The 26,968-nt window shown below is 43.9% G+C and overlaps 1 protein-coding gene across 3 annotated transcripts in view; it reads right to left on the bottom strand.

The window, feature by feature from the left end:
• Window positions 1–17,657: 17,657 nt before the first annotated feature.
• Window positions 17,658–26,968, bottom strand: part of LOC119211479 (double-stranded RNA-specific editase 1) — a 55,828-nt gene continuing 46,517 nt past the window's right edge. For all 3 annotated transcript variants that reach the window (XM_062561325.1, XM_037462446.2, XM_037462429.2), the window contains 6 exons: window positions 26,282–26,450; window positions 23,347–23,501; window positions 22,633–22,801; window positions 21,170–21,351; window positions 20,781–20,959; window positions 17,658–20,056 (listed from right to left, as the gene is read on the bottom strand). In XM_062561325.1, the coding sequence (XP_062417309.1) occupies window positions 19,880–20,056; window positions 20,781–20,959; window positions 21,170–21,351; window positions 22,633–22,801; window positions 23,347–23,501; window positions 26,282–26,450 (1,031 nt within the window). In that variant the 3' untranslated portion in view covers window positions 17,658–19,879. The remainder of the gene's footprint in view (window positions 20,057–20,780; window positions 20,960–21,169; window positions 21,352–22,632; window positions 22,802–23,346; window positions 23,502–26,281; window positions 26,451–26,968) is intronic.

Below are 26,968 nucleotides of genomic sequence, written 5' to 3' on the forward strand. Positions count from 1 at the left end.
AAATAGGAAGAAAACGCCACACACGAGGAGACATTTAGATGATTACTTTCTCAAAATAATAACTTCACAGGTAGGCTTGTGGATTTTTGAAGACGTGTCAGGAGTTTGCAGTTTGAATTAGAGGAAATCATTGAATTCTTCCACTTCTTGTCACGCGATGGTGCGTATCTGGCGGAAAGGATCCACACGCAGAGGGAAGTCACAGAAATGAGGGTTTTAATTATCAACTGAAACAACGAGCCGAGCTCGAAGGCAAAACATAGAACGAAAATGTATCCTCTAAGGGACCAGCTAAGCAAAAGGCAAAACACAAAATAATCCTCCGAACGGGGAAGTCTCCTCCATGAAGAGGGAAGCTCGACAGGAGCCCACGGGATGCAGCTTCCGCGGCGCGACGCTGGAGATCGGGCGGGCAGGACTAGGCTGTGCGTAAGAGACAGCGGGGTCTTGAGGCTGCTGGACAAGGCAAGAACTCGACTTACAATAACAATCCGACAAGACACAAAGGGAACACATGCAAGATATAGACAGGGTGATTAGACATGACGAGACACAGGTGTAACAGCAAACGGGGCGGGCACTGATTGGAATGAGCGGCAGGTGGATGGGAAGACTACGTGAGAAGTGGGTGTGTGCGCTAAGGTGAGACTAATGGGTAAATGAGTGTGTCAGTGAATGTGTATGGCAGAGGGGGAGAGAGAGGGAGAGACCCGGATCCTGACAGTACCCCTCCCTCAACGAGCGCCCCCAGGCGCTTCCGAGGAAGGAGTCTGGCGAGACCGGTAGAAGTCCTCAATGAGCGAGCGGTCCAGGACGTCCCGGGCCGGAATCCACTGCCGCTCCTCAGGACCGTACCCCTCCCAATCCACCAAGAACTGGCGGCCCCGCCCTCGGGGGCGAACATCCAGAAGTTTACGAACCCTATAAATAGAGTCCACCTCGTCAAGAGGTGGGGGGGGGGAAACGGGGCGGGGGGGTGCACGGATGACAGGCTTGAGACACGAAACGTGAAAAACTGGGTGTATCCGACGTAACGAACCGAGCAGCTTTAATTTGACGGTTACCGGGTTGAAAACCTTAACGATGGAAAAGGGGCCGACAAAGCGAGACATGAGTTTACGTGAGCCTTCGCGTGTGGGCAGATTGCGAGTGGAGAGCCACACCTTCTGCCCACAAACGTATCTGGGTGCCTTTACACGGCGGCGGTTGGCAGTCTTACAAGTGCGCGTTCTGGTGCGACATAAAGCGGATCTCACTCTCCTCCAAGTGCGCTTGCATCTCTGAATAAAAGCTTGAACGGAGGGGACAGAGGTCTCCGACTCCTGTGACGAAAAGAGTGGAGGCTGATAGCCGAGGCAACTCTCAAAAGGAGACAGACCGGTTGCGGAGGAGGGTAAAGAATTATGGGCGAACTCGGCCCAGGAAATCTGATCTACCCAGGACGCCGGCGTCTGAGCGATCAAACTGCGTAGCATGCGCCCAAGAATCTGGTTGGTCCGCTCGGCTTGCCCATTGGTCTGCGGGTGGAATCCTGACGACAGACTGGGGGAAGCCCCAATCAGTCGACAGAACTCCCTCCAAAACAGAGAGGCAAATTGGGGACCTCTGTCAGACACAATGTCCACGGGAAGACCGTGAATCTTAAACACATGATCGACCATAACCTGCGCGGTCTCACGGGCGGACGGCAATTTGGGAAGTGGAATAAAGTGTGCCGCCTTAGAAAAACGATCGACAACCGTCAGGATTACTGTGTTGCCGGCGGATGGAGGGAGACCGGTAACGAAGTCTAACGCGATGTGTGACCACGGGCGCGATGGGATGGGAAGGGGTCTGAGGAGACCCGCCGGCGGAGCGTTGCTTGACTTAGTTTGCGCGCAGACAGGGCAAGAGGCAACGAAGCTACGTATGTCACGCTCTCTGGTGGGCCACCAGAATCTTTGACGGATCGCGGCTAACGTGCCCTTCACGCCGGGATGCGCGAATAGTTTAGAGGCATGGCCCCACTCGAGTACGGACTTTCGCGCGCTCTCGGGAACGAACAACCTCCCCTCGGGGGCAGTAGGAGGTCTGATGGCGTGCGCAAGGGCCCTCTTAACAGTCTGTTCAACTCCCCAGACAACCGCTCCAACCACACAATGTTGGGGAACAATTCCCTCCTGGGTTGAGGCATCCTCCGTGGAGCCGAACTGACGGGAGAGGGCATCAGGCTTAACATTCTTTGAACCTGGTCTAAACGAGATGGAGAAGTCGAAGCGGCCAAAAAATAAAGCCCAGCGGGCCTGCCGCGCGTTGAGTCTTTTAGCGGAGCGAATGTATTCGAGGTTCCGGTGGTCGGTCCAAACGATGAATGGCACACTGGCCCCCTCTAGCCAATGCCGCCACTCCCCCAGCGCCAACCGGATAGCCAATAGCTCCCGGTTGCCGACGTCATAGTTTCGCTCCGCGGGTGAGAGCCGGTGCGAAAAAAAGGCGCACGGGTGGATCTTATTGTCATGGGCGGAGCGTTGCGACAAAATAGCCCCAACCCCTACGTCAGAGGCGTCGACCTCAACAATAAATTGTCTTGCGGGGTCCGGGGTGACTAAAATGGGCGCGGAGGTGAATAAACTTTTCAGACGACTGAAGGCCTCTTGTGCCGGTTCTGACCAATAAAACCTCGACTTGGTCGACGTGAGTGCGGACAGGGGGGCAGCCACCTGACTAAAATTGCGAATGAATCGCCTGTAGAAATTTGCGAATCCTAAAAACCGCTGGAGAGCAACGCGAGACTCCGGGGCTGGCCAATTGAGGACCGCCCGTACCTTCTGGGGGTCCATGCTGATTCCCCCAGCGGAGATCACAGACCCAAGGAACGTAACCGAATGCGCGTGAAAGACACATTTCTCAGACTTAACAAAAAGGCGGTTCTCGAGCAGGCGTTGTAAGACCCGACGGACGTGTTGGACGTGTAACTCGAGAGAGGGTGAGAAGATTAGAATGTCGTCCAGATAAACAAATACGAAGATGTTTAACATGTCGCGCAGGACGTCATTTACCAGTGCCTGAAACACCGCGGGGGCGTTGGCCAATCCGAAGGGAAGGACCCGGTATTCAAAGTGACCAATATGGGTATTGAACGCGGTCTTCCACTCATCCCCCTGTTTGATACGAACTAAATGGTACGCATTACGCAGATCCAACTTCGTGAAGAATCTAGCGCCCTGTAGGATCTCGAACCCTGACGACATAACCCAGTGAGCACAAGACGTTATTTCAACGTTGAAATATGGTTGAAATCGGGTTGAAATGAGGTCTGAACGTCTAAGACCTCATTTCAACGTCTTTTCAACAAGCGAAAAAGTGCACGAAACATCAACGTGCTAAAAACGGGTAAATTTCTCGATGATGTGTCATGTGGTAACGTAAGGTTGAAAGAGAGACGATAATATCATTAAGATTATCATAATAATGAATGAACTGGTCGGCGAAATTTGGTCTACGCAAAGACGTGATTTCAACGCATTTAAGATTTTTCTTAAAACGTCATGAATATGGAAATACAGAGTGTGAGTCTGTTACGCCGCCACCCCGGCTCGGGAGAGGAGGCGTAACAATATGCTTTAAGGACAAAATAATGCGGGCCGTTTCAAACATTAGTTGTAAACACGTAACTCTGATCACATCTGTAACGCGCATGCGCAAGTTCTTCGACGCTTGCACCGGGTGCAGCGCGAGGGGAAGTGTGTCCGGGAGCAGAGCGACGTGAACGGGCTGATACAACCACGGCTACCGGCCCCAATACTCTGTAAGTACGTGAGTGTTTGAATGAAGCACACCTGGAACTATAACCAGTTATTTTACTTACCACTCGATACGGGAAAGACTGTTATTTTGGTAAGCTAGTTAGCGTTAGCGCAGATCGTTTGCTAGTTAGCATGCTAGCTCGGAGCATGCTAGCTCGGAGCATGCTAGCGTTCAACATGAACTGGACCAAAAGTAAACCTCACAGAGTATTTTCCGTGTGTTTGGTGTTGCTTATGCGTTAGGTTGTTGCTGTACCCATATCATATTATTGCCGTTCCCATTTCATGTATAAAATACACGTTTTTAAAGCAACGCGGCCTAAACACAGATTGCAGGTGAATTCAACAAGTTGTGGCCTGTAAACAAGCTAGCCAAAACATCGTAAGTTACGGCATGCTTAAAGCAACATTGTAAAGTATGGTACTGTATAATATACCTGGAAATGTTACTCCAGAAATGCCATAAATGGTTTATAATGTCATAAGTAAACAATCTATAAATAAGGGTTCTCAAACACCTGCTGCTGTTATCATTATTAAACTTTTTTATTACTGTCATTATAAACCCAAATTACACACTTTGCCTTTTCCCTAAAGTCTTGGTTCTTCCCTCCTCACAGGTTCCTGTGGATGGAGGTTACATCTGATGGAGTTTGTCCCTGCAGTTGTCCTGCCTTACACCTGGTGTACTACTCTGAATATTTGAATAATTTCTGTTGTAGGAATTGAACGTACTGTACATCTTTAAGTTGTTCTTTCTGTACACAGCTACTCCTCCACTGTTCACCCTTAAGTGTTGTCCAGTTGAAGGGAGTTTTATCTGTGCCGATGTGATGGTTTCGGGACAGGATGCTACATGTTTACACACTGTAAAGCTCCCTCAGGATTATTTTTCATTTTGGGTTGAACAAAATAAAATGAATTGAATTGAATTAACTTATTGACTAGAGGCATCTGCAACTGAGGGGTGTTCTGCACATTCTGAATCATTGAAGTGACGATGAGGGAGACGGAGCTGATTTCAGGTATACGATCCGGATTCAAGTGACTCAGAACCATATCTTGTTACAGAATCTGAAAATGAAGTGCCAATGATTCAGAAAAATGGTTTACAAACACTAAATTCTAAACTAACTGGTTCATGTTGTTGCTTCACTTATAATTTCATAGTTTATTTTCACAAAATATAATTTATTTTTGTATTCTGTTTTGTATAGGAAAACTGTTTAGTGTTATATTGATATGAATAAATACAAATTAATCAAATTGTGTTGTCCTTGTTAAGGGCTGTTGACATGATTGACAACTGTCAACAGTTGATTGTGTGTAACTTGTACTTTTCCAGCGAGCAAGTTATCCGTTGAAAAGACGTTTAAAAGACGTCTATGGCCCGACGTTGAAAAGACGTTGAATAGACGTCTATGGCCCGACGTTGAAAAGACGTTGAATAGACGTCTATGGCCCGACGTTGAAAAGACGTTGAATAGACGTCTATGGCCCGACGTTGAAAAGACGTTGAAAATTGGTTTAAAAGTGAAAGTTGTTTAAACGTCTATTCGTAGACGTTGAAAAGACGTCTATGTTTAGACACGTTTTCAACGTGATTTTTAATATCGGTGGTAAACGCACAAATGTGGACGTCATTTCTTTATACACCTATAAAATAATGCTATAGCACAAAGTAGAGGACGACATTTTACCGTATTAAAAATCACGTTGATATGCGGTCTAAATATAGACGTCTTTTCAACGTCTACGAATAGGCGTTGAAACAACTTTCACTTTTAAACCATTTTGCAACGTCTTTTCAACGTCGGGCATAGACGTTGATTCAACGTCTTTTCAACCAAAAAATGTTCACTGGGAAGGGGCAAGGGATAGCGATTCTTGACCGTTATGTCGTTTAACCCTCGATAATCAATACAAGGACGCAACGACCCGTCCTTCTTTTCCACGAAGAAGAACCCCGCACCGGCAGGAGAAGAGGATGGAACAATAATTCCAGCCTCCAGCGACTCTGAGAGATATTTCTCTAACGCTTCTCGTTCGGGTGACGAGAGGGAGTATAGTCTACCGCGGGGGGGCGTGGTGCCAGGGAGGAGGTCAATGCTACAGTCGTAAGGGCGGTGAGGGGGCAGGGAGACGGCCCGGGAGCGGCTGAAAACCGCCCGCACGTCGTGGTACTCCTCCGGTACGCCAGTCAGATCACCGGGCTCCTCCTGAAAAACAGAGACAGGGGACACGGCAGGGATAGCAGACAGTTACCATGACACGAAAGACTCCAAGACAAAATAGTACTCCTGACCCAGTTAATATGGGGATTATGCTGGACAAGCCAGGGGTGCCCTAAGACAATGGGGGAATAAGGGGAACAAAAAATGAAAAAAGAAATAGTCTCTTGGTGGTTCCCGGAGACGGTCAGACTCACCGGACTGGTGACCTGATGGACCTCAGCTAGAGTTTCACCATCCAGGGAAAATATGGTGGTGCGTTTTTCTAAATCCACCAGGGGAATGTTGTGTTCCCGAGCCCATCTCTCGTCTAGGAAGTTTCCCTCCGCCCCCGAGTCAACCAGCGCCGGACAGGAGGCAGATGAGCCGGCCCACCTTAGAACGGCGGGGAGAGTGGTGCGGGATCTGGATGAGGATGAAGACACCGCCGCGCTCGCCAGTACTCCTCTGTCTACTGGCGAGCTCTGTCTTTTACCGGACAGGAGGCGGCGAAGTGGCCCGCCGCACCGCAGTAGAGGCACAGTCTGTTCGAGAGGCGGCGTTGTTTCTCCTCCGGCCGGAGGCGAATGCCACCCAGCTGCATGGGCTCAGGTTCGGGGGCAAAAGGGGGAAATAACTCTCGAGGTGTCGGGGTAGCGGTGCGGGCTCGTCGCCGTTGTTGAAAGCACCGATCGAGGCGGATTGCCAGCTCGATCAGCGTGTCGAGCTCGGCTGGTGACCCACGAGCGTAAATCTCCTCCTTGAGTTCTATGTTCAACCCCTCTAAAAAGCGGGCCACCAAGGCGGGTTCGTTCCATTCGCTGGTGGTGGAAAGAGTTCGGAACTCTATAGCGAAGTCGGCAACGGACCTCTTTCCCTGACAAATGGTGGTCAAGAGACGCGATGCTTCGCGTCCAAAGACTGACTGGTCAAATACTTTTATCATCTCCTCCTTGAAGAGGAGGAAGCGTCCGCAGCAGGGATCTCCAGCCTGCCAAACTGAGGTTCCCCATTCACGGGCGCGCCCGGTTAGTAGGGAAATCACATAAGCGATGCGGGCTCGGTCTTCAGCATAGGTCCGAGGCTGCAGAGAGAAGGCCACCTCACACTGCGTCAGGAATGCCCTGCATTCCGCCGGCTCCCCAGCGTAACACGGGGGGTTATTGATGCGAGGCTCAGGAGACGACGAGTGAGAGAGTGAAAATGAAGACTCGGAATGGGTCTGGGTCAGGCGCATAGATAGGTCGTTCACCTGAGCGGCCAGACTCTCAACGGCCTGCCTGGCTGCCGACAATTCTTCTTGGTGTCGACCCAGCATCGCTCCCTGGAACTCTACGGCTGTGGCAATGGATTCCTCCCTTGCTGGATCCATAGCGTGTGGTCGGATTGTTCTGTCACGCGATGGTGCGTATCTGGCGGAAAGGATCCACACGCAGAGGGAAGTCACAGAAATGAGGGTTTTAATTATCAACTGAAACAACGAGCCGAGCTCGAAGGCAAAACATAGAACGAAAATGTATCCTCTAAGGGACCAGCTAAGCAAAAGGCAAAACACAAAATAATCCTCCGAACGGGGAAGTCTCCTCCATGAAGAGGGAAGCTCGACAGGAGCCCACGGGATGCAGCTTCCGCGGCGCGACGCTGGAGATCGGGCGGGCAGGACTAGGCTGTGCGTAAGAGACAGCGGGGTCTTGAGGCTGCTGGACAAGGCAAGAACTCGACTTACAATAACAATCCGACAAGACACAAAGGGAACACATGCAAGATATAGACAGGGTGATTAGACATGACGAGACACAGGTGTAACAGCAAACGGGGCGGGCACTGATTGGAATGAGCGGCAGGTGGATGGGAAGACTACGTGAGAAGTGGGTGTGTGCGCTAAGGTGAGACTAATGGGTAAATGAGTGTGTCAGTGAATGTGTATGGCAGAGGGGGAGAGAGAGGGAGAGACCCGGATCCTGACACTTCTAGACAGAAGACACATCTTCACTTCAATTTACATAACGTCAAGAAGAATGCAGGAATCGACCGCTGGGCTACAAGGCACTTTGACCTCTAATTTCCCCAAAATTGCGACTTGGTAATAAATCAAATCAGATGGTCATTGTACCTTCTAACATCACTAAAATAAATTAGTTTTTGGACCATTTTCAGCGGTGGATTAATCCTCATTGTGAGTATTTGTGCCAGCGGGACGGTGAATGTGGGTATGAGTACAAATAACCTACAGTTTGTACAGCTTAATGGTGGCATGAAGAGCCTTAACGTCTTAATGCGTTGATGGAGCTCTACGGCTCATCAGGTTGTGATACGCACACAGCGCTTGTTAGTAGATACTGATGGAACATGGGCAGACGAATCCCTCAAGAAGAATGTTGTTGGAAAAATTATTTCTCGACACCAGCGTAAAAACATTAAACAATAAGTTTATGAAATAATACTTGCAAGTAGGAGACAGAATTGAGACATACACAGGCTATGCATCAAGGCTACTCAAAAGTCTTCTCCTCCAACACAAATATATAGCTGAAAGTTAACATAATGATGTCAGCTATGCACTCGCCTTTGGATACGGACCATCATGTTCCTTACCCCAGGACATATAGTTTCGCCCCACGAGACACCGGGAAGCCTAGAAAGTTAAAGCGTGGACATCTTCTATCAGCTGACATGACATACACAGTTATCATTGTAGGAGGTTACAGACACTCTGCTGTCAAGGCAAAGCAGACTATGCCATGCCATTGCAGTTTTTCTAAGAGAAGTACAACAACCAGCCAACTACGCATCTTAAATACCAGACAGTATTTACATGTGTTCATCTTTTTACACACCCCACGTCCAGTATTCTCCCCACCATGGTGTGAGTGGGCTCCGTTAAAATGGGAGCGACAGTCTTCATGTTACCATTCCACCCACGGTGCCTCAGACACCACACGCATGAGCCCTGCACCTGTTTAAGGAGTGTTGACATGTTTGGAAACAACCCCCCAGTGACCGTGTAAATGTCGTTCCAGATGTGTTGCTAACCTCCTGTCAGGAGGCAGAGGGAGGACACCTTTAAAGACACAGGGACATCCAGTGGGTTCCTTTAACCTCCCATCTCCTCCACTGCTTTAAGAACCCTGTACAGCAGTCAGCACTTTATTCACGATGCCATCTCCACAACTCCCTGCCACACAATCTATGTTCTGACATCCCAAGAGAAAAGGGGTCTTTGATGCAATGATTCTGTGCTCACAGGTCTCAACCATGAAGCTGCTGCTCAGCGGGCAAAGCGCTGGAGTGGTGAGTCATTCCATCATATCCAGGTCGGACATGTGCATTGAATAATTGTTCATCCGCAGGAGATGGCGACGTCAAGGGGAAAGCCAAAGTTTACATATTTTTAATTTGTTCAGTGTTGAACATTGGCTGTGTGAGGAGGAGCTGGACCTCTCAGTGTGAGTGGTGACTGAAGCAAGAAGTGGGTTTGTGAGGGCTTGTTCATCTCCTGTTAAGTCAAAACTCTTCTTGTCTTCCTCCATCAGGACTGAGCGTGTTCGATTCTCTCCGGGGAAAAGGTGAGTCGCCTCGTGCTAAGCTAACACTTAGCACAAGGTTTACATGGACAGTTTTAATACTTGAGCAGCACATATGGGGGACATGAAGACCAAATGAGTTCCCTTCAACTTATTAGTACTTACTTACTTTAAAGGTACTGTTATGAAATCTAGTGATGGACAATAAGATAATAGCATAAGTACAATTGAATTTCCCTTCAATTTATTGTATTTACATGCATGTATTATACTTCTTTATCCCCAGGTTTCTAGTTGTGTGTCGCATGTTAAGCTTATACTGCTGCTTTTGTCATGAAGTTGTGAAAATGTATTAGATGGATCAGAAACAATAAGAGGTAGAGAGAGGCAGTGAGTCTTCTGTTGATGCCTCTCTTACAGAACGCCCCCCTCAGTCTGCACCCACTAAGGCTCCGGCTGGAGCAGGTGAGTACAAGTAATATGTACAAATATAGATTTTATTCAAATATATTTGTGATGTTTTATGTAAAACATACAGTTTTTCTACATTTTGACATTCCGATGACATATACTGGCTGATGCTCTTCATCCAGGTAACACCTTTTAAAAGAGATTCTAGGGTTTGGATAATATTGACCTAACATAATAGTGATAATAGTAATAACAATAATGTAAAAATTATTATAATCACCCCGCATAGTTCTCTTTTTGGGTTTTAATTAGTGCTATTTCAATCATAATTCCAGCATTTTGCTGTGGTGGATGTCTATTGAATGTTGAGTTGAGTTTTTGAGTTTTTGGCCACATGGGAGCAGCAGAGCGAGCTGTAATCACAGCGCTGACATGTCAACCTACAGCATATCACATATATACAGTATATCACTCCTATTTACTGCAGAGGATCACTAAACCTAAGCTGCAGAGGACAGCCAGGATATCATATTTTAATATTCAAACATCACAATGTATATGAGTTTTTGCATTAATATATTGATTGTAAATATATGGTCTAATGAATGAACACTGCTGTCTTTGTTGATCCATAGATCCCAAACCTTCTCAGCCCGTTGGAGGAAGTCAGTATTTATTTTATTACTTATTGTTCAGTTTTTTGCAAATCTTGTGACAAACAGGAAGGGAGAAAAATGTGCTGGGTTTCACTTAAAGATCTGCTTCAGTCCAATATGCAAATATCTGAATTTCTTTGACCTCTTGCAGTGGGTATTAGATGAGTTGGATGTAGTTTATTGACATTTTGAATATTTAGAACTCATTTCTCCGTGATTTTGATAAAGTTCTTTATTTCAGACGGCGTAGGGTTCAACCTGGAGGATGCTCTCCAACCAGGTAAAGCGCTTAGTTTCATATCTATTTCCTTCTGAAGTTGAACCCACATTGGTACATTACAAATTGTTATAATGTGTATATTGGGATACGGGGATGCTATTATTCTAAATTCCTACATGCACGCACGCACGCACGCACGCACGCACGCACACACACACACACACACACACACACACACACACACACACACACACACACACACACACACACACACACAGGTTTGTGCTTGTCAGGTGATGGAGATGCCTCACTATGAATTTCAGAATAATAATTACTCATTGAAACATCTCAGCTGTCACACTGTCCTATCCTGTGTTGTTTCTACATGTTAATCCAGCCAGCTCTTCACACGCAACCAAACTCAATCACTGAGTGCAGATAGTGGATAGCATAGATTGATTGTTGATGTGGATGATAAGTGTGAGTCACTTCTAATGACATTGATCATATACAATATCTCTGCACTTCTGAAGGAATCTGGTAAAAAAGCTTCCTGATGACTCCTTTTGTTCAATATTCTATCCCTCAGCTCAGAAACCACTCGATGATCCCAGTGGAGAAAGTGAGTCTAAATCCTCTTTTATTACACGCATACTATCATATTTATTACAGAATTGTTGAATTTGGTGTGGGGGCCTGAAATAATGGTAGGAGAAACATGTTATGAAGCATTTCACAATGACCCATAAAGGCAAGTATCATGATACTTTATAATTGCAGGGCACTTACTGACGAGTAGAAATTCAAAGTTTATTTCACAATGTTGTATGTGTTCTTGTGGATTTTTTTGACATTTCTATCAATTAAGTAAATCGGCACAATTTGCTTTGGATTATTGTAAATTATAACAATGAGTATAAGCAAACATACTGTAGTACACTTTGCATGAAAAGACTGCTGTGAGTGACCAGCAATTATGAAGCATTGTCATATAGCATTCAACTAACTTTTCATTGATTGTGCGATTCGGTAGTTAATATTGACAGCCTTAGTATATATACATATACATATATTATACATGTATAATAGAATGTGTGTGTTTTTTTTAACAGGCTGCCAGGGAGGTTTGTTGGAGAAACTGAACGCCGTCATCGAGAATCAGAACCAGCAGCTCCGCCTGCTAAAGCAGCTTACTCCATCTTCTCGCTTCTATGACCGGGGCACGCGTTAAGCGTGGGGACACAGGAGGACCTCTGTGAGTCCGTTTATTACCTACTTAGGTTCATGAAATAGAGGCTGATGTCGGCACAGAGACCTGCTCACTAACTGGACCTCTCTTGTTTTTTCAGATGTGAGGAAGACCTCCTTCAATGCGCCTGTACTCAATGCTTTTTACTTTTCACTACACGTCTTATATAAGAACTGTGGCCAACTCTCTTTTATAGATTCATGTTGAATACATGAACCTAATGTATTATAAATGCACAAGTGATTACTCAACATGCATAAAGTGAGCTGCAAGACGGATGTCATGAAAGGCCAATGGTGGTGGGTGCTGAGACAAAACTCTGTTAATAAAGAGGATCATGAATTGGGAACTCGTGGGTTTGTTCATTTGTGTGAGCTTAATAGTATTTGGCATGAAAATTAAGTTAAAGGCCCTGCGTAGGGAACTGGTCAAGAGAGGCTGGCCATAAAGAGGTGAGGACACTCCCAGACCAGACATCCTAGTTTATGCAAATACAAATGCCACGTGACTGAGAGGTTTTCAGATGACTGTTGTTATAATGCAGTTGAATGAGTAACTACATTTCCCACAGTGCATGGCGGGTGGCACTTGGCAGTTTTTTTGCCTGTACACTGTGAGTGAAAAGCAACGAGAGATTCTGCGAGTAAAGCTTCTTCGATTTGTACCCAGTTGTGGACCTCCATTTATTTCCTGCTGTCTAGTTAGATTAAATACATATGTAATAGGCTGAAAACGCAAAAAAAAATATTTATTCGTTTTAGAGGGACCCCACTTATTTTTTTGGAGATACCAATCTGATAAACTACGCTAACAGTGTACTTACTGTAAAACACATTGTGAATTTACTCCAACACGACACTAGATGGCGCTTTCACGCTTCTGTTTAGTTCCGAGATCGAGAAGTTGCAGGGGCAGGTTCCTTTTTTCAGAACGGCATAAACCAATTAAAAGTACCACAACGTCTTAAATAATATTTTTTATCTTTTTTAATCTCTGCAATTTCCTTCTTTGGATCAATGCGAGGCTTCACAAGTGAAGATGAAAATGGGATTCTGTATTTGCCCTTATAGCCTGGAACTGGTCATGTGGCCGATGTTTTGTTAACCAACTCATTTCATTAAGCCGTCACTGGAAAATGGTTTGTCAATCTATTCATATTACTCATTCATTTCATACATTCATTCATGTTCCTCTCTATTGTTTCAGTCTTGCCTTGGCACTGAATAACAACATTTTTCAATCATATGAACGGCATGTCACTCTCAGTGATCAGCATGTAGCACTCATGAACGGTATGGCAGTCTGATTCAATGCTTTAACCACTTTGCACCAACATAAATAAGATTCAAAGCAGTGTATTTTTCTTCCGAAAAAGGAACCTGCCACCTGCCACTTTTCAAACTCGCCGTCACTGATGCCGCTGGCTTGATGAAGACCGTACCTCGTTATACGTCTCTTTATTAATCCACTGGTAATATAAAATATGCTTAGTTCACTAGTTAATGATTTAGAAAATACTGATAATGACTGCACATAATTACCTTTATAAATCTTATGAATTTATGTTTTGCCAAAGTTAATATTTTTCCATTATAACAAGATCAGATTCAAGAATAAACTAAACCTGCAAACATTGATGTGTAGATAATGGAACTGTCCTATTATCTACTAAACAACCTCATCCATTCAATTCAGGATGACAACAGTGAATGAAAAACAACATACAACTCTGCATTTAGTTTGTTACATCAATATGTACAACATATTGTACATATTGATGTAAGAATCAATATGTACAACATTTTGACCCACAGTGAATTTGCCTGATATACTATGAAAACAGTTTGTTGTCGGCCTGTGACTAATAATCAATAAAAAGTACCTTCCTCACCCTGTGTTTAAATGAGCCTTATGAGTTCAGAGGTCCAGGTAGCATCGAGGTTATGAAATCACCTGCCCTAAATCATACAGCACAAGTTAACAGGGCCCCCCGGCTCCGTTCAAGGCCTAAATTTCCATTCTAATTTTGTGCTCAGTGGAGTTGATGTATGTGGGGACTCAGGAGGTAGCCGGTACCTTCTAGTTATTGTTAGATGACAATGACCTTTCTTTCCATATACATATGTAATACTACACTCACTCAAATGAGGGGACAGATGGGCGTGGACTACTCTCTCTCACAAGACATCTTCTATCAAGACAAATGCTCTCTATCTGAGAGTTTTGAAAAAAATGAAGCAGTAATATTGGATCCTTTCATTGGGGCATTCAGAATTTGTGGTTGGTGAGCTGCAGTTTAAGAGCGTTACTTTCAGGGCAATGTTGCTAGTAGTTTTCAAAGGTTACTAGACACTCAGCAATTTCATAAGCCACAATTTTGTTTTGGGAAATTGAGTTTAATTGGATTAAAAGTTGACTACGGTTTGCTACAATTTACTTGAAGAACTAGATTTACAATCCTTTGTATGACCATTGTAAACACCCAAATCACCAAATCTTCAGCTCGTCTAAGTGTGTAAAGCTACGTTTGTATAAAAACCTCAGCCACCGATTAAGACAAAGACAAAAAAAACCAGCTCATTTTATATTTATTTTAAAGCTTCGTGAGGACCCGGGACCTTACCGCAGCGCTTTATTCTAGCGAACCAGCCGCCTTCGTCCGTTTGGTGACAATGCTTTTGACATTGTGAACGGAAATGTCTTGGTCCTTTATTGTTTCCACTGTGGACCCCCTTAACCTCTTAACTCCCACACATCCTACAATCAGTGCAATACATTATCTTCTTGGCCATTCTTGACTGGACCTCCACTATGGCCCGTAGACGGTGCACAAGATCCACCACTGCCGCCAATGTAAACGAGTCATCCGGGTCCAGGCTAGGCACGTTTCATTGAAAGGGGTGAATGTCAATCTGTGGAATGGAGTCTGTCAACTGGGACAGAAATGATGCTTACTGCAAAGTGTTTAAACTTAATGTGAGTTAATGCCCCCCCCCCCCCCCCCCCCCCCAGTATGACGGACTGGGTGACCATAATGATCCCTACTAATAGGAGACATAATAAGGGGGGCTCATGGTAATGCAGTGCTTCTTCTCTCTGTCTGCCCTTTTAGCCAGTTTGGAGTTTTGAATTGCTTTCTCATGATCACAACAAATATCTCAAAGTGCTTTGTGGCATCACACAGGGCAAGGTGGTAGATGGGTGCTACTTCCTCCTTAACTCAACAGAAGCCTTGTCCTTATCACTAGTGGGGATCTTGATTGGAATGCCTTGGTTTGTGATTGTTAACCCAATGCCCCGCGCTTCCTTTCCCATGTCTTATTTATAAAAGCAAAAAAATGATGTCGCCATGGTTACCATTTCATATTGAAGTGACCTGCGTCATGGGATCAAGAAAGAGAAACTGTCAAACTTAGATGAATATACGGCTGAATCCTATGAGATGTTTCCCCCTGCTGCACGGCTCAGGGCCCCAAAAGCAGACTAAAACTGTCCGCACCACAGCCGTGGCGCATATTTGTCATCATTGATGTAGGCTTGAATCATTATTGCCTGTTTGATTAAATCTGTTTTTACATACGCACTGAAATATATAGAAAGAAGAAAGAATCCTTGGTAAAGGGTAGAAGAGAAAAAAGTGACACATAGGTGGGACCATGAATGCATTAAATTGCTAAAAATGACAATCCAAGTATTGCAGCTCTGTGAGCATGAGCCCCGTTGTCCCTGTCGGAGGCTTAGCTCGGGAATGTCATTTACAGATAAACTGTGGAAGGTGGAGACGTATGAAGAGCCCTATTTCACTAATCCCTCTTCACCTTGAAGCTGTTTGACTTCTCTATTCTCTCACTTTCAGCCAGACTCTATCAGCTGAAATCCCACGGCAAGGAATCAACTTTTAAACCTTGGACTAGCGAGGGAACCGGAGCCAGTGGCTCTTGAAAAAAATAAAAATAAACAGCTTTCTCTATTGGAAGGTGCGTCTCTTGGCGGGGGGTCTGACTACAGAGGGGACAGGTTATCCACAGTGAGATTATGAGGCTCTCTCATGTTGCACAGGTGCCCGAGGCTGATACCACAAAGTAATAGGCCTCTAACAGCCCATGTGGAGATGGCGGTTGGAGCAGCTTTAGATGGCAGCAGATAAACAGCAGTGACCTGGAACTGTGTCAACAACAACAACAACAGTTCTGCGTTCAATGCGGTTTACCTAACACCAGCATTTTCACATTACACCTGCTTTGTTTTACAATTACTCTGCTAATATCTATAGCAATATGATATGTCTGTCAAACGAACAACGACAATAAACAATACATTTTAGGTTTATGTTATGGAATATTAACGGTGTGTGTAACTTATGGATCTGAAAAATAGCTGAATGTCGTTGCTATGATGTAGCGTAAGGTGCAAATAAATAAAAATGATGTCACCATAGGGTACAATTTAGGAGCCAGGGTAGGGGGGAAGAATCTTTGACCTGCACTACCTGCTGTTACCTTCTAACCAGTTGACCCCCAATCCTTGCACCTGGTCTTCTGGGTGCTGACTACTGTGGAGACCAGCAACTACCTGCTGGCTTCTTATGACGATAATCTTGATACTTATTCTACACTACATTTCAAAGGGAAGTAGCCGACTTCTCTTCTTTTTTTTCTATATCTATTTTACAGCTTTAACCAGACTACTGAATACTTTACACATTATAATGGAGTATTTTTACACAGTTGTATTGCTAATTTTAGTCAAACAAAAATGAAGGGCAGGCTGTGGCTGTATAGTTGTCTCAATTCAGCCATATATACACAACTATTCCATACACTGGTTGGTCATTACCTTACATACTTACTTACGGATAACTTGATCTAACCTTAGGAGACCCAATGATGTGCTCTGGAGGTGTACCTTTGGCCACCACTGGGATTTGCTTGGTTAGCCGAGGCTGAGGACTATCCTCGACAACAACATGAGGATCTGATGAAGAAGACTTGGAGGCTGACGTAAGGGAACTGCTTTGCTTTCCTCCTGATGTCAAAACTATCCAATCACCTCAGCCCCTCGTTCTGTCTGTTACACTCTGTCCATACCGGGAGAGAGGGACCTTTTCTGTCCCGTTCTCCCTAAGGTTTCTTTGAAAGGTTACTTTGAAATCAATATCCCTAGGTGGTCTCAATAAAGACCAACAGGCTACATACACTGGGGCATTCCCCTGTTTTTTCTGCTTGGTTAGTTAGACCCGTTGAAGTGTGGTGGTCACCATCAAAGCAGCCTGTGTGGGGAAGTGCAAGCTGTCTGAGGACAGTGGTATCCTCATTGCACCGGAGGGTGGGCGGAGACTCAGACCTGTTAAAGACCTGGAGATTGTCCTAAAGGCTCTGTAGCATGACCCCTTCGAACCCTGATTTGCTGAATCTGAAGGAGGAAAAGAACAGATTCAACTTAGCTGTAACACAACTTCTAAGATTCTTATTGTTCCTGATGATATCCGCCCTTAGGATGCAGCTACGATCATTCATAGTGAAAAGATTTCGCTTTTAGAGTCTTTCTTCTCTTTATTTCCGAAGCAACACAGCCATAATCCTTTTAAAGCAAAGACACAACATGACTGTAACAGCACTTTATTAAATCTCAGCTCAGTGACTCAACTCTACATATTTTATATTCATAGTTTCATGCTTTACAGCTAGAGCTCATGCATTAGGCCCCGCAGTCTTGCTATATTTTATGCGGGAAATCAATAACATAATGCATGAACCCATAAGAATTGTGGAGGTTCAACAAGCACCAACATATTGACAAATAGGAACAAAATACGGTGGACCATATTTAACCACGTATCCACTCACTTTTGCTTTAGCTTAAAGTCTGTGGAAAAAGTATACCATTCCCTTTGAAAAAGTGCATATAACGTGGAAACATAATTGGCGGCACCTCCTAATACCCTGAGGGCCCGATTGTGGAGCCAGGAAAGCCGAGACAGGAACAGGTCTGCACATGCTCAAAGTCAAGATGCATTTTCAGAAGGTAAATAGAAGCAGAAGGATACACATTCATAATATACAGAGGAAGGAAATCCACACAACTAAAAATCCAGATATAAGTTCAAGATGCCCTGTGTGGGTTTGAGGCTGGAGGTTTACATCCCGAGTACTTTTACAGCAAATAAAGAATTTGAAAATGATTTGAAAGACAACAGACAATCTGGAATATGAATTATTTCTTCGCTAAAGAAAAAGGTCTTGTTTGGAGTAAAACACTACTACACATAACCTCACTTTACACATCATCACAAGTAGTACAGTCGGAATACAATATATAATATAAAACAACATTTGAATGTGTGGAAGAAAAACACAGAAAACAAAAACAAAAAACGCTGACATCATCTTTGGTGAGCTTTTACTGGTGGTCTTCGTGTTAACAACACTAGCAGGGTGTGGGTTCACTGTCGTTACTGCATAGGGGCGATCACTGCGGGAGACATTCGCAGACTCTGACGAATTTGTTGGATTGGTTGCATAAACTTGTCACCCCAGTGCAACAGGAGGAATGTTCTCAGCCAACCTTAGTGACTAGAGGAAATGAGCCACAACAGGATTAAAGGGTACGAGGAGACTAATTCTTTAAAGAGCATCAAGTTGACAAACCGTCATGGCTTAACGCCTTGGACATCAACAACAATCACTTTATTACTCTTTATTCCAACAAGGATGGGAGCTTAAATGACCACTTAATTTGGTATACATGTATGTTGATGTTTGTCTCCAATATTTCATATTTTCATACAAAAATAAACTTCTTTTTTTGCCTTTAATGTGAAAATAAATATTCGTCATGGGGCTAAGTATTCTTTGAACAATCTTAACGGCGACATCAAGTATGATCATTAGTATCGACATAGGAAGCTTGTTATGAGCTAAATGGGTAATCAGGGAAAAGTAGGGCCGCAAATGCAGTATGAAAACGGAAAAGTTTTTGGTTGTATCTCTTTGATTGACTGATGCGTCAGCCTATCAGTCAGTAATTGCGGTTGTCACTCTCCTCTAATCAGGGCCCCCCAGGCCTCCTCCTCCTCAAATTGGTATTTTCTGGTTAGTTAGCTGCACAGCATGTCAGACCTCTCTTGAGAAAGCTGAGTCTGACAACGTCCCTTTATTTATGATGTACATATTTTTTACTATGATATCTGAGCCAACGCATTTAAAGAATAGCACAGTCAAATCCACCATGCTTGCCCACCTATCGTGACAGGACGGTGAGTTCAACTCATGTAGATTGCCCCATGGACAAATGTAAGTAATTAAGAGTAAAGCTGTCATTAAAACGGTTTACTATCCCCTAAAGTTTTCTGCCACTTTAGACATTTTAGTGTGCATATCCTTAGCAAAGAAAATATATTTGTGACCTCAAAGAACTGCAAATGAGCAGATAGAACATTCTCAAATCATTACAACACTGATACCTCCTATGAAATTTGTATAAACACACATGCAAAATGAGAACATCCATTATTCTTATATAAACAAGTGCCATTAAAGTTTCCACTCTCAAAGTCTGTTTTTACATTTGTCCGTGGTATAAAGTTGCATAACTGACTGGATAATTCTCTTCTTGAATGTGCAGTGCTGGCTGAGAGGAAGTAGCGAGAGGCTACACAGATGAAGGTGAAGTGTTAAATCCGTGGATTCTGACATCTGGATGCGATGCCGCTCTCCTCCCACTAATACACCGGCCAGTCCATGACAATCCGGAGGGAAACTATTCCACCAGGGAAACTGACCCAGGAAACAAAGCGAGCAGACCCGTTCTCCCATCGCTCGCTGCTCAGGTGCCCAGGGCAAATTGATCCTGCTCAATCGGTTTCTTCACCCAGGCGCCCAGTCCGGCTTTGTGGAAGGCTCTAAAGAGCGCGTGCTTGGCGCTGTGGTACTCCACCGCTGCCTGCTTGGCATCATGGTAGCTGCTGGGCCTCACCGTTTTGATCCGCAGGGTGGAGGATAGCTACGGGTCATGGGCAGAAATGACACAACACAACAAGATGGTCTCAGCTTTGAAACGGAACAAGTGCTTTGAAAGACTGTTGACTAGGGTTATTTCAATAAGACTTGCAGGACTATTCGAGCTCCGAGATTTGCCATCAGTCACGTTCACCAGTGTTCAGGATTTCTGATGGAATTATGTTATAGCAGCCCTAAACCGCAGCTATGCAAATGATAGAGCAACAGTCCCAATGTAGCAGTTTTAGTATTAGTATAAGTAATAGTAGTAATCGTAGTCTTCTCAAAAGTACTGAAATGGTTTACATTCCAGTGACCCTTATTTCTTTTTCATATTAAGTACAATTTGTGTAGTGTGCGACTTGTTAATTCCAACAACAATGGTGGCTTATACAGAGGTTACATCAGACGTGCCCACATATCTCTGCTCTACTGCCAAGTTCAAACAATTGTTCAAAGTAGAAAACAACAGAAAAATGTGTGCCAGGCAACACTTTTTACTTTTCACAATTTTCACAGGAAGTAAGAACAAAAACTCCCGCTGGAAATACTAAACCAATGACTAGGTTTAAAATAAATACAAACATACGCATCTGCCAAGCAAATTCACCCATTTTCCTCTATACGAAAGGAAGTTACAAATAAACAAAGGAAATACGCATGCCTTCCATCCAGGGAGACAACACAAATGCCCTGTGATTGTCGGACCCACCCATTCCCTTTGTTACCTTGCAGTGCAGGCGCATCCAGCGGCTGTACAGAGTGTGTTTGCAGAGCCTGGAGGGTCGACCCAGGTCATCCTTCCCTGTGGTGGCGTTGATTAACTCTAACCCTTGGTCTCCCACCGTCCAGTTGACGCTGAAGTTGGGAGCTTTCCCCGGCTGACGAGCCTCTGAGTTGCTTATTCCTGTGGAAGAGTTTTCAGTTCAAAGAGTACATTACCTAGAATGAAAGGCCAAATCCATTTCAAAACACACACGATTAGAATGAGAATCGGGTAGGACATTTGGTTATCACATTCAGGATCATCTCACAGGTTGTCCACAACTGCCATAACCCTTCTGATTTTGAGGTCACTTAAAATCACTTCTTTCTAGAAGTACGGCCTGTTTCTCACCACTGAGCAGTGGCCTATTCAAGCTGAAGGACTGGGGCAGGTCCTCAATCTCGGTAATCCTCTGGTACATGGCTCTGGAGAGGTGGTCAGCATGGTACAGGCTGCCCAGGATGATGCTGGAGAAGTAGATGGCCTCAGTGAAGTAGCTCATCAAAGAGCCTTGGAGTCCGACTACATTCCACCTGAACGAGTTGAAGGAAAAAATGTATCCAATCAAGCAAAACTCAAACGAAGAGTTAAACCCAGAGTAACCATGTGGTTTAACCCTTTGTTCACACCACGGTTCTCCCAGTTACATTTCTTTCCAGCTCAGAGGAACCTTGAGATTCATCAAGCAGCCTAATCAGAGTTCCAGTGGCATAATGACACCTGAGAGCCGACAGAAGACACAGACGGAGTGATTGGAGCATGGCATCAGTATCATTCATCCTCTTTACACATGCACGTAATCATTAGGATTCCTATGGGTCTACTGAAAAAAACCTCAACCCCTCAGGCGGTTTGTAGGGCTGTGTTTGTGTTCTCTGTTGATTCACTTACTCACACTGTGTAGCGTGTGATCATATTGCAGCTTTAAATTAACATATATCAAATGGATGTTCCATGTAAAAACACACCATTATCATGAAGACTATAATATTATTATTCTATTAAACATTTATATCAGGCTAGTCCCAATATTAAATGAAGGTTCCACATTTCAGTTTTTAGCAGCCTTTAAGAAAAAAGGTAAGAGAGACCCCCATTGCATAGGGAAGAGAGAATAATAAGGAAGTTCATTCGTTTTTTTCAGTTTTAAAGTTTTAGACATGCCCAAATTTAGAGATACCCAAATGAACGTGTAGAAGCACTAGAAAAGTGGAATTTTCATAATCCGTATCCTTTAATACTACCAGACACTTAATTTTTTTTGCTTTATTTTTGTCCTATTGCACATGCATGATTGATTGGGCTTTGAGCACTCCCTAAACGCAGGTGAGTGTTGACCATTACGTTGTGTAATGCATCAAGAACTACTGTAACTCTCTCCTGGCAGGTCTCCCCGCTACCGCCATTCGACCTCTGCAGCTCATCCAGAATGCAGCAAGACTCGACTGGTCTTCAACCTTCCGAAATACTCCCACACCACTTCTCCGTTCTCTTCACTGGCTCACAGTGGCCGCCCGCATCCAGTTCAAAATATTGGTGCTCACGTACCATGCTGTGAATGGATCGGGACCAGTCTACATCCAGGACAAGGTGAAACCCTACATCCCAACCCGCACACTCCGATCTGCATCTGCCAAGCTGCTTGTTCCTCCCTCACTGAGAGAAAAGCACTCGGCGAGATCGCGATTCTTTGCTGTCCTGGCTCCCAAATGGCGGAATGAGCTCTCTGATGACATCAGGACTGCAGAGAGCCTTTACATTTTCTGCCAAAAAGTGTGTGTATGTGTGCGAACAGGAAATGAAACAACACAAACCTGGCTATCTTGTCACTGCAGGACATGGTTAGCAGCCTCTCGCCCTGAAGAACTCCATCCCACGTCTGGATGGTGTTGGTGGAGCGAACCGGGATGGTTCCTTCACCGGACTCTATTTTAGTGCGGAGCTGTCCGCGGGCCTTTCTGTTCGGGTGTCTGTCCCCCTGATCTGAAGAAAGCAGGAAAGCAATTACAGATACTTTAGGAATTGTAAGGTAGGCAATACATCATCATGCTAAATATTCACATTTAGGATATAATCGGAGTTTCCTTATTTATTTAAGCCCAAATATTTATCTGGCCATGTCATAAAGGGTCTAGTTCCATGTTTGCAAGGTCTTATTTCCCAGTGTTTAAGTGTAAACATGATGAGTCCAATGTACCCAATTAAATTAAACTTTGTTTTGTATAGCCAAAAAAATAATTCTGAGAGCTTTACAATCTGTACATTTGCGACTATCTCTGTCCCAAAACCCTCATACCGGCACAGGAAAGTTTCGCATATGTACTCTCCAAGGGTCTGTATTCCCAAGGTCCTATGTTACCAAGGTCATATGTTCCTAATATCTTATGTTCCAGGGGTCCTTCGTTACCAGGGTCATTTGTTCACATGTTTTATTCTCATTTGCAGTCCAAATATTTAGGACCCTGGAAACATTGAAACCCTCTTATTCTAAACAACTCCAGCCTTTCTACTTTTCTACATCTCCTCACCCTCCATTCCAGCCTCATGGGGAGAAAATATGCGGGCGTCTCCACAGGGGGATGTACTGATGTAGAGGTGGAACTGGACATTTTCCTTCAGCCTGAACCCTTGTCTGTTTTCACACCTGGTGAAGATAGATGTCTGCTGCTCCTCTTCGTGATTACTAGAGACACACATGTGAAATGGAGGGATGTTACGCGACACAGAACGCTGGCTGGCAGATAGTCTTTACAGTTTTTCTCAGTTGTTAACACGTTGTTAAAGCGTCACTTCATGTACGAATTGATCCACCCTGCCTTATCCTTGCTTATCAAAACTAGACTCTCACTTTCTTTTTTTACACTCTGATATCGATTACACATCATATTGTTGAAACACTACACAAAATGTTCACTTGTTGCACACACGTCTCAGGCATCAACTTACAACACACAAATATTCTGCAAACATTCAGGGCTGTCGTACATTTTGAGTAATGCAATGTTGAGCCTAATTTATTTTGATTCATTTTTTAATTCACTTTTTAATATGCTGCTTATTTGTGTGTTTTTTATATTTAATTATGAACAAAGTAGACCTACACTGAGACATTTTTCAAAAGGAGAAATGGCTCATTCGCCCTAATCATTTTCATTCATATGGTGTGTTACATTTCTACGATTGTGTTTTCAATTTTGCACTTTAGTGTGCTGTAAATAATTGGCAGTGAACAGCAAATGCTTAGTTATGTGTTTGATTTGAAAATATGGCTGTGTATACCAAATGAAAACACGAGTTACATTTTCTGAATAGTTACAGTTTTTCTCGATTGTTTACACACAAATTCTGGTACTTGACACACAATGACCACAACATGTAACTCATGCACCAACCCCCTGAACCAATTGTGCTAAACTACAAGCACAATTCTTGCTTTACACTCAAATTGCAGTAAAACACATTTTTTTCCAAACACTACACACAATTCTCTGCATTCTCTGCACAATTTTCATGACAAAAATCTTGTTTTCACAAGAAACACACTGTCATTCAAAATTCCTAAGTCAATTGCCCTACTATGCACACAGACTCGTCACATGGGCAAACACCTGTCACATAGTGTTACAATTAGGAATTAGAGCTTTAAAGGGCAACAGGTGAGCTCTTCTGTTTTGGAGCAATGGCTGCCAACATTAGAAACAGAGCCAGAGGAGTGAGAGTAAAAGGAGGAGGAGGAAGACGAGGACGAGAAAGGCCAAGGATCGTAAACTCTGATGAGATCTGAGCCACTTTGGTTGAGCAAAGCTATGGAGGAACTTTTCTGCCTGGAGATGGAAAGTGTGTGACCGAAATCCACAAACGCATGTTCCCCTTCTCTAAGCTATGGAAGACACATGTGGAGATAAAGCAGTTGATGCTTTTCATGGCTGGAATCGACATGCTGAGCGATATTTCCCTCACTGCCAGGGAAAACATTGCTTGTGATGTGGTTGAGGTGCTGTGGAACAGACCGAAGCAGAAGAGAGGATGCAGCATAGTTTTTTTACTGTAACTGTATACAGTAAATTCTTCTGTGGTTTTGTATGTAGACCCCTGTATGTGCAACTCTGTGTTGGTTGGGATGTACGCTGTGTGCATTGTTTTCGTGGGGAAAATAAAATATATTTGTTACCGTATGGTTACTGAGGCATGCTTTAAGAAAATGTGTGTAAACAATCGAGAAAAACTGTAAAGCATGCCTCATACTCTCAGAACTCTACACACAAATAAAAAAACACACACACAATGGGCAAAACCCCTCAATACTCAAAATTAAACAAAACAACAAAATTAAAATTAAACTTTACATTCAAAACAATGTAATTTTTTCTCAAAATGGTATTTTGTTTTCAAATGACAAACACAAACCATCATATGAATAGACTTTTATAAGAACCAGTTGAACACTGATGTGCTCAATGTAAAACACTATGATGAATGGAAAACAATTCTCCATTCATCATAATGACTTTGACCTTTTTTTTGTTCAGTGTTACACTTACTACAGATAGTGCATACATGTGTTGTAAAATATTTTAGAATATTGTTTTTGTACTCAGAACACACAAATACACGGTAACAAATATATTTTATTTTCCCCACGAAAACAATGCACACAATGTACATCCCAACCAACACAAAGAGAAGAGAAGGGGGATATGCGTTTGTGGACATACACTTTCCATCACCAGGCAGAAAATAATTCCTCCATAGCTTTGGTCAACCAAAGTGGCTCGGATCTCATCAGACATTACGGTCCTTGGCCTTCCTCGTCCTTGTCCTCCCCCTCCTCCTCCTCCTTCTCCTTTTACTCTCACTCCTCTGGCTCTGTTTCTAATGTTGTCATCCATTGCTCCAAAACAGAAGAGCTCACCTGTTGCCCTTTTATGCTAAAGCTCTAATTCGTAATTGTAACACTGTGTGACAGGTGTTTTCCCATATGTCAGTCAGTGTGCATAGTAGGGCAATTGACTTTAGAATTTTGAATGACAGTGTGTTTCTTGTGAAAACAAGATTTTCTTCATGAAAATTGTGCAGAGAATTGTGTGTTTTAGAACTGCGATTTGAGTGTAAAGCAAGAATTGTGCTTGTAGTTTAGCAGAATTGGTTCAGGGGGTTGGTGCATGAGTTACATGTTGTGGTCATTGTGTGTCAAGTACCAGTATTTGTGTGTAAACAATCGAGAAAAACTGTAAGAGATTTGATAGCAAAGAGTCATCTAGCAAGGGGCGTGTCAAGTTTAGCATTTTGTAAGTGAGGTTTTCAGTTTTGTGTGTACAGTTTTGAGAAGGCCGTTATTGGAATTCAGACATTAGGTTTGAATTGACAAGTTCACGACAAATGTTATTCTTTAGTAGAATAGCAGAAATACTAAAAAATAACAAAAATCAAGACAATCACTAAGATTCAGACACCCGCTCTTACCTGAGGAAATACTCCAGCTGGGAATATAGGTACCTGATGAGCGAGCGGCGCGCCACTATCTCAGCATGGCAGTCATTGAGGGCCAAACCTCTATCGCTCATGTATTCACCATTGATGCACTTTGTTCCTGTGGACACGCAGATTACCTCAGCATCCTTCACATCTGTACCTGTACAAGAGAGAATGAGGATAGAAGTCTAAATTGGGTCATTGATCTGGTGTTGGCATGCACAAACTGCTGTTCAGAAACCCAAATATCAGTGACCTGTAATGTAACCACTGTTTAACCATCCTCAACCTGGCTACGGTTATACAAATCTTTCAACAGCCCTTCTGAATATCAAGATCCCCATGAAGAACAAGAAAATGGCTGATGGTCCACGATACAAGGGGCCAAACAACTAGCCAGGCCATTGGGAATTCTGCTGGGGCTCCAATATCTCAAATCACAGTATCAGTAAACCCCTATCAAATAGGAGACCTCTGTAACCACGACTTCATACTTAAGCCAACAATACTATGTTGTACGCTTTATATCGCTGTATTGCGTAAGCTAACGGGTTAGCTAGGTTAGCCAACATGTTGCGGCAGAGGGACTTCCGTTAGCGTTGTTGCTGCTGAACGTGGAGGCTTTGGTCTGCTAGCTGAGCTTCAGTTACCGCTGAGGTGCACCAAATATGTACAAGT

Source organism: Pungitius pungitius, chromosome 3 (genome assembly GCF_949316345.1).
Source record: "Pungitius pungitius chromosome 3, fPunPun2.1, whole genome shotgun sequence".
Taxonomy (NCBI): Eukaryota; Metazoa; Chordata; class Actinopteri; order Perciformes; family Gasterosteidae; genus Pungitius; species Pungitius pungitius.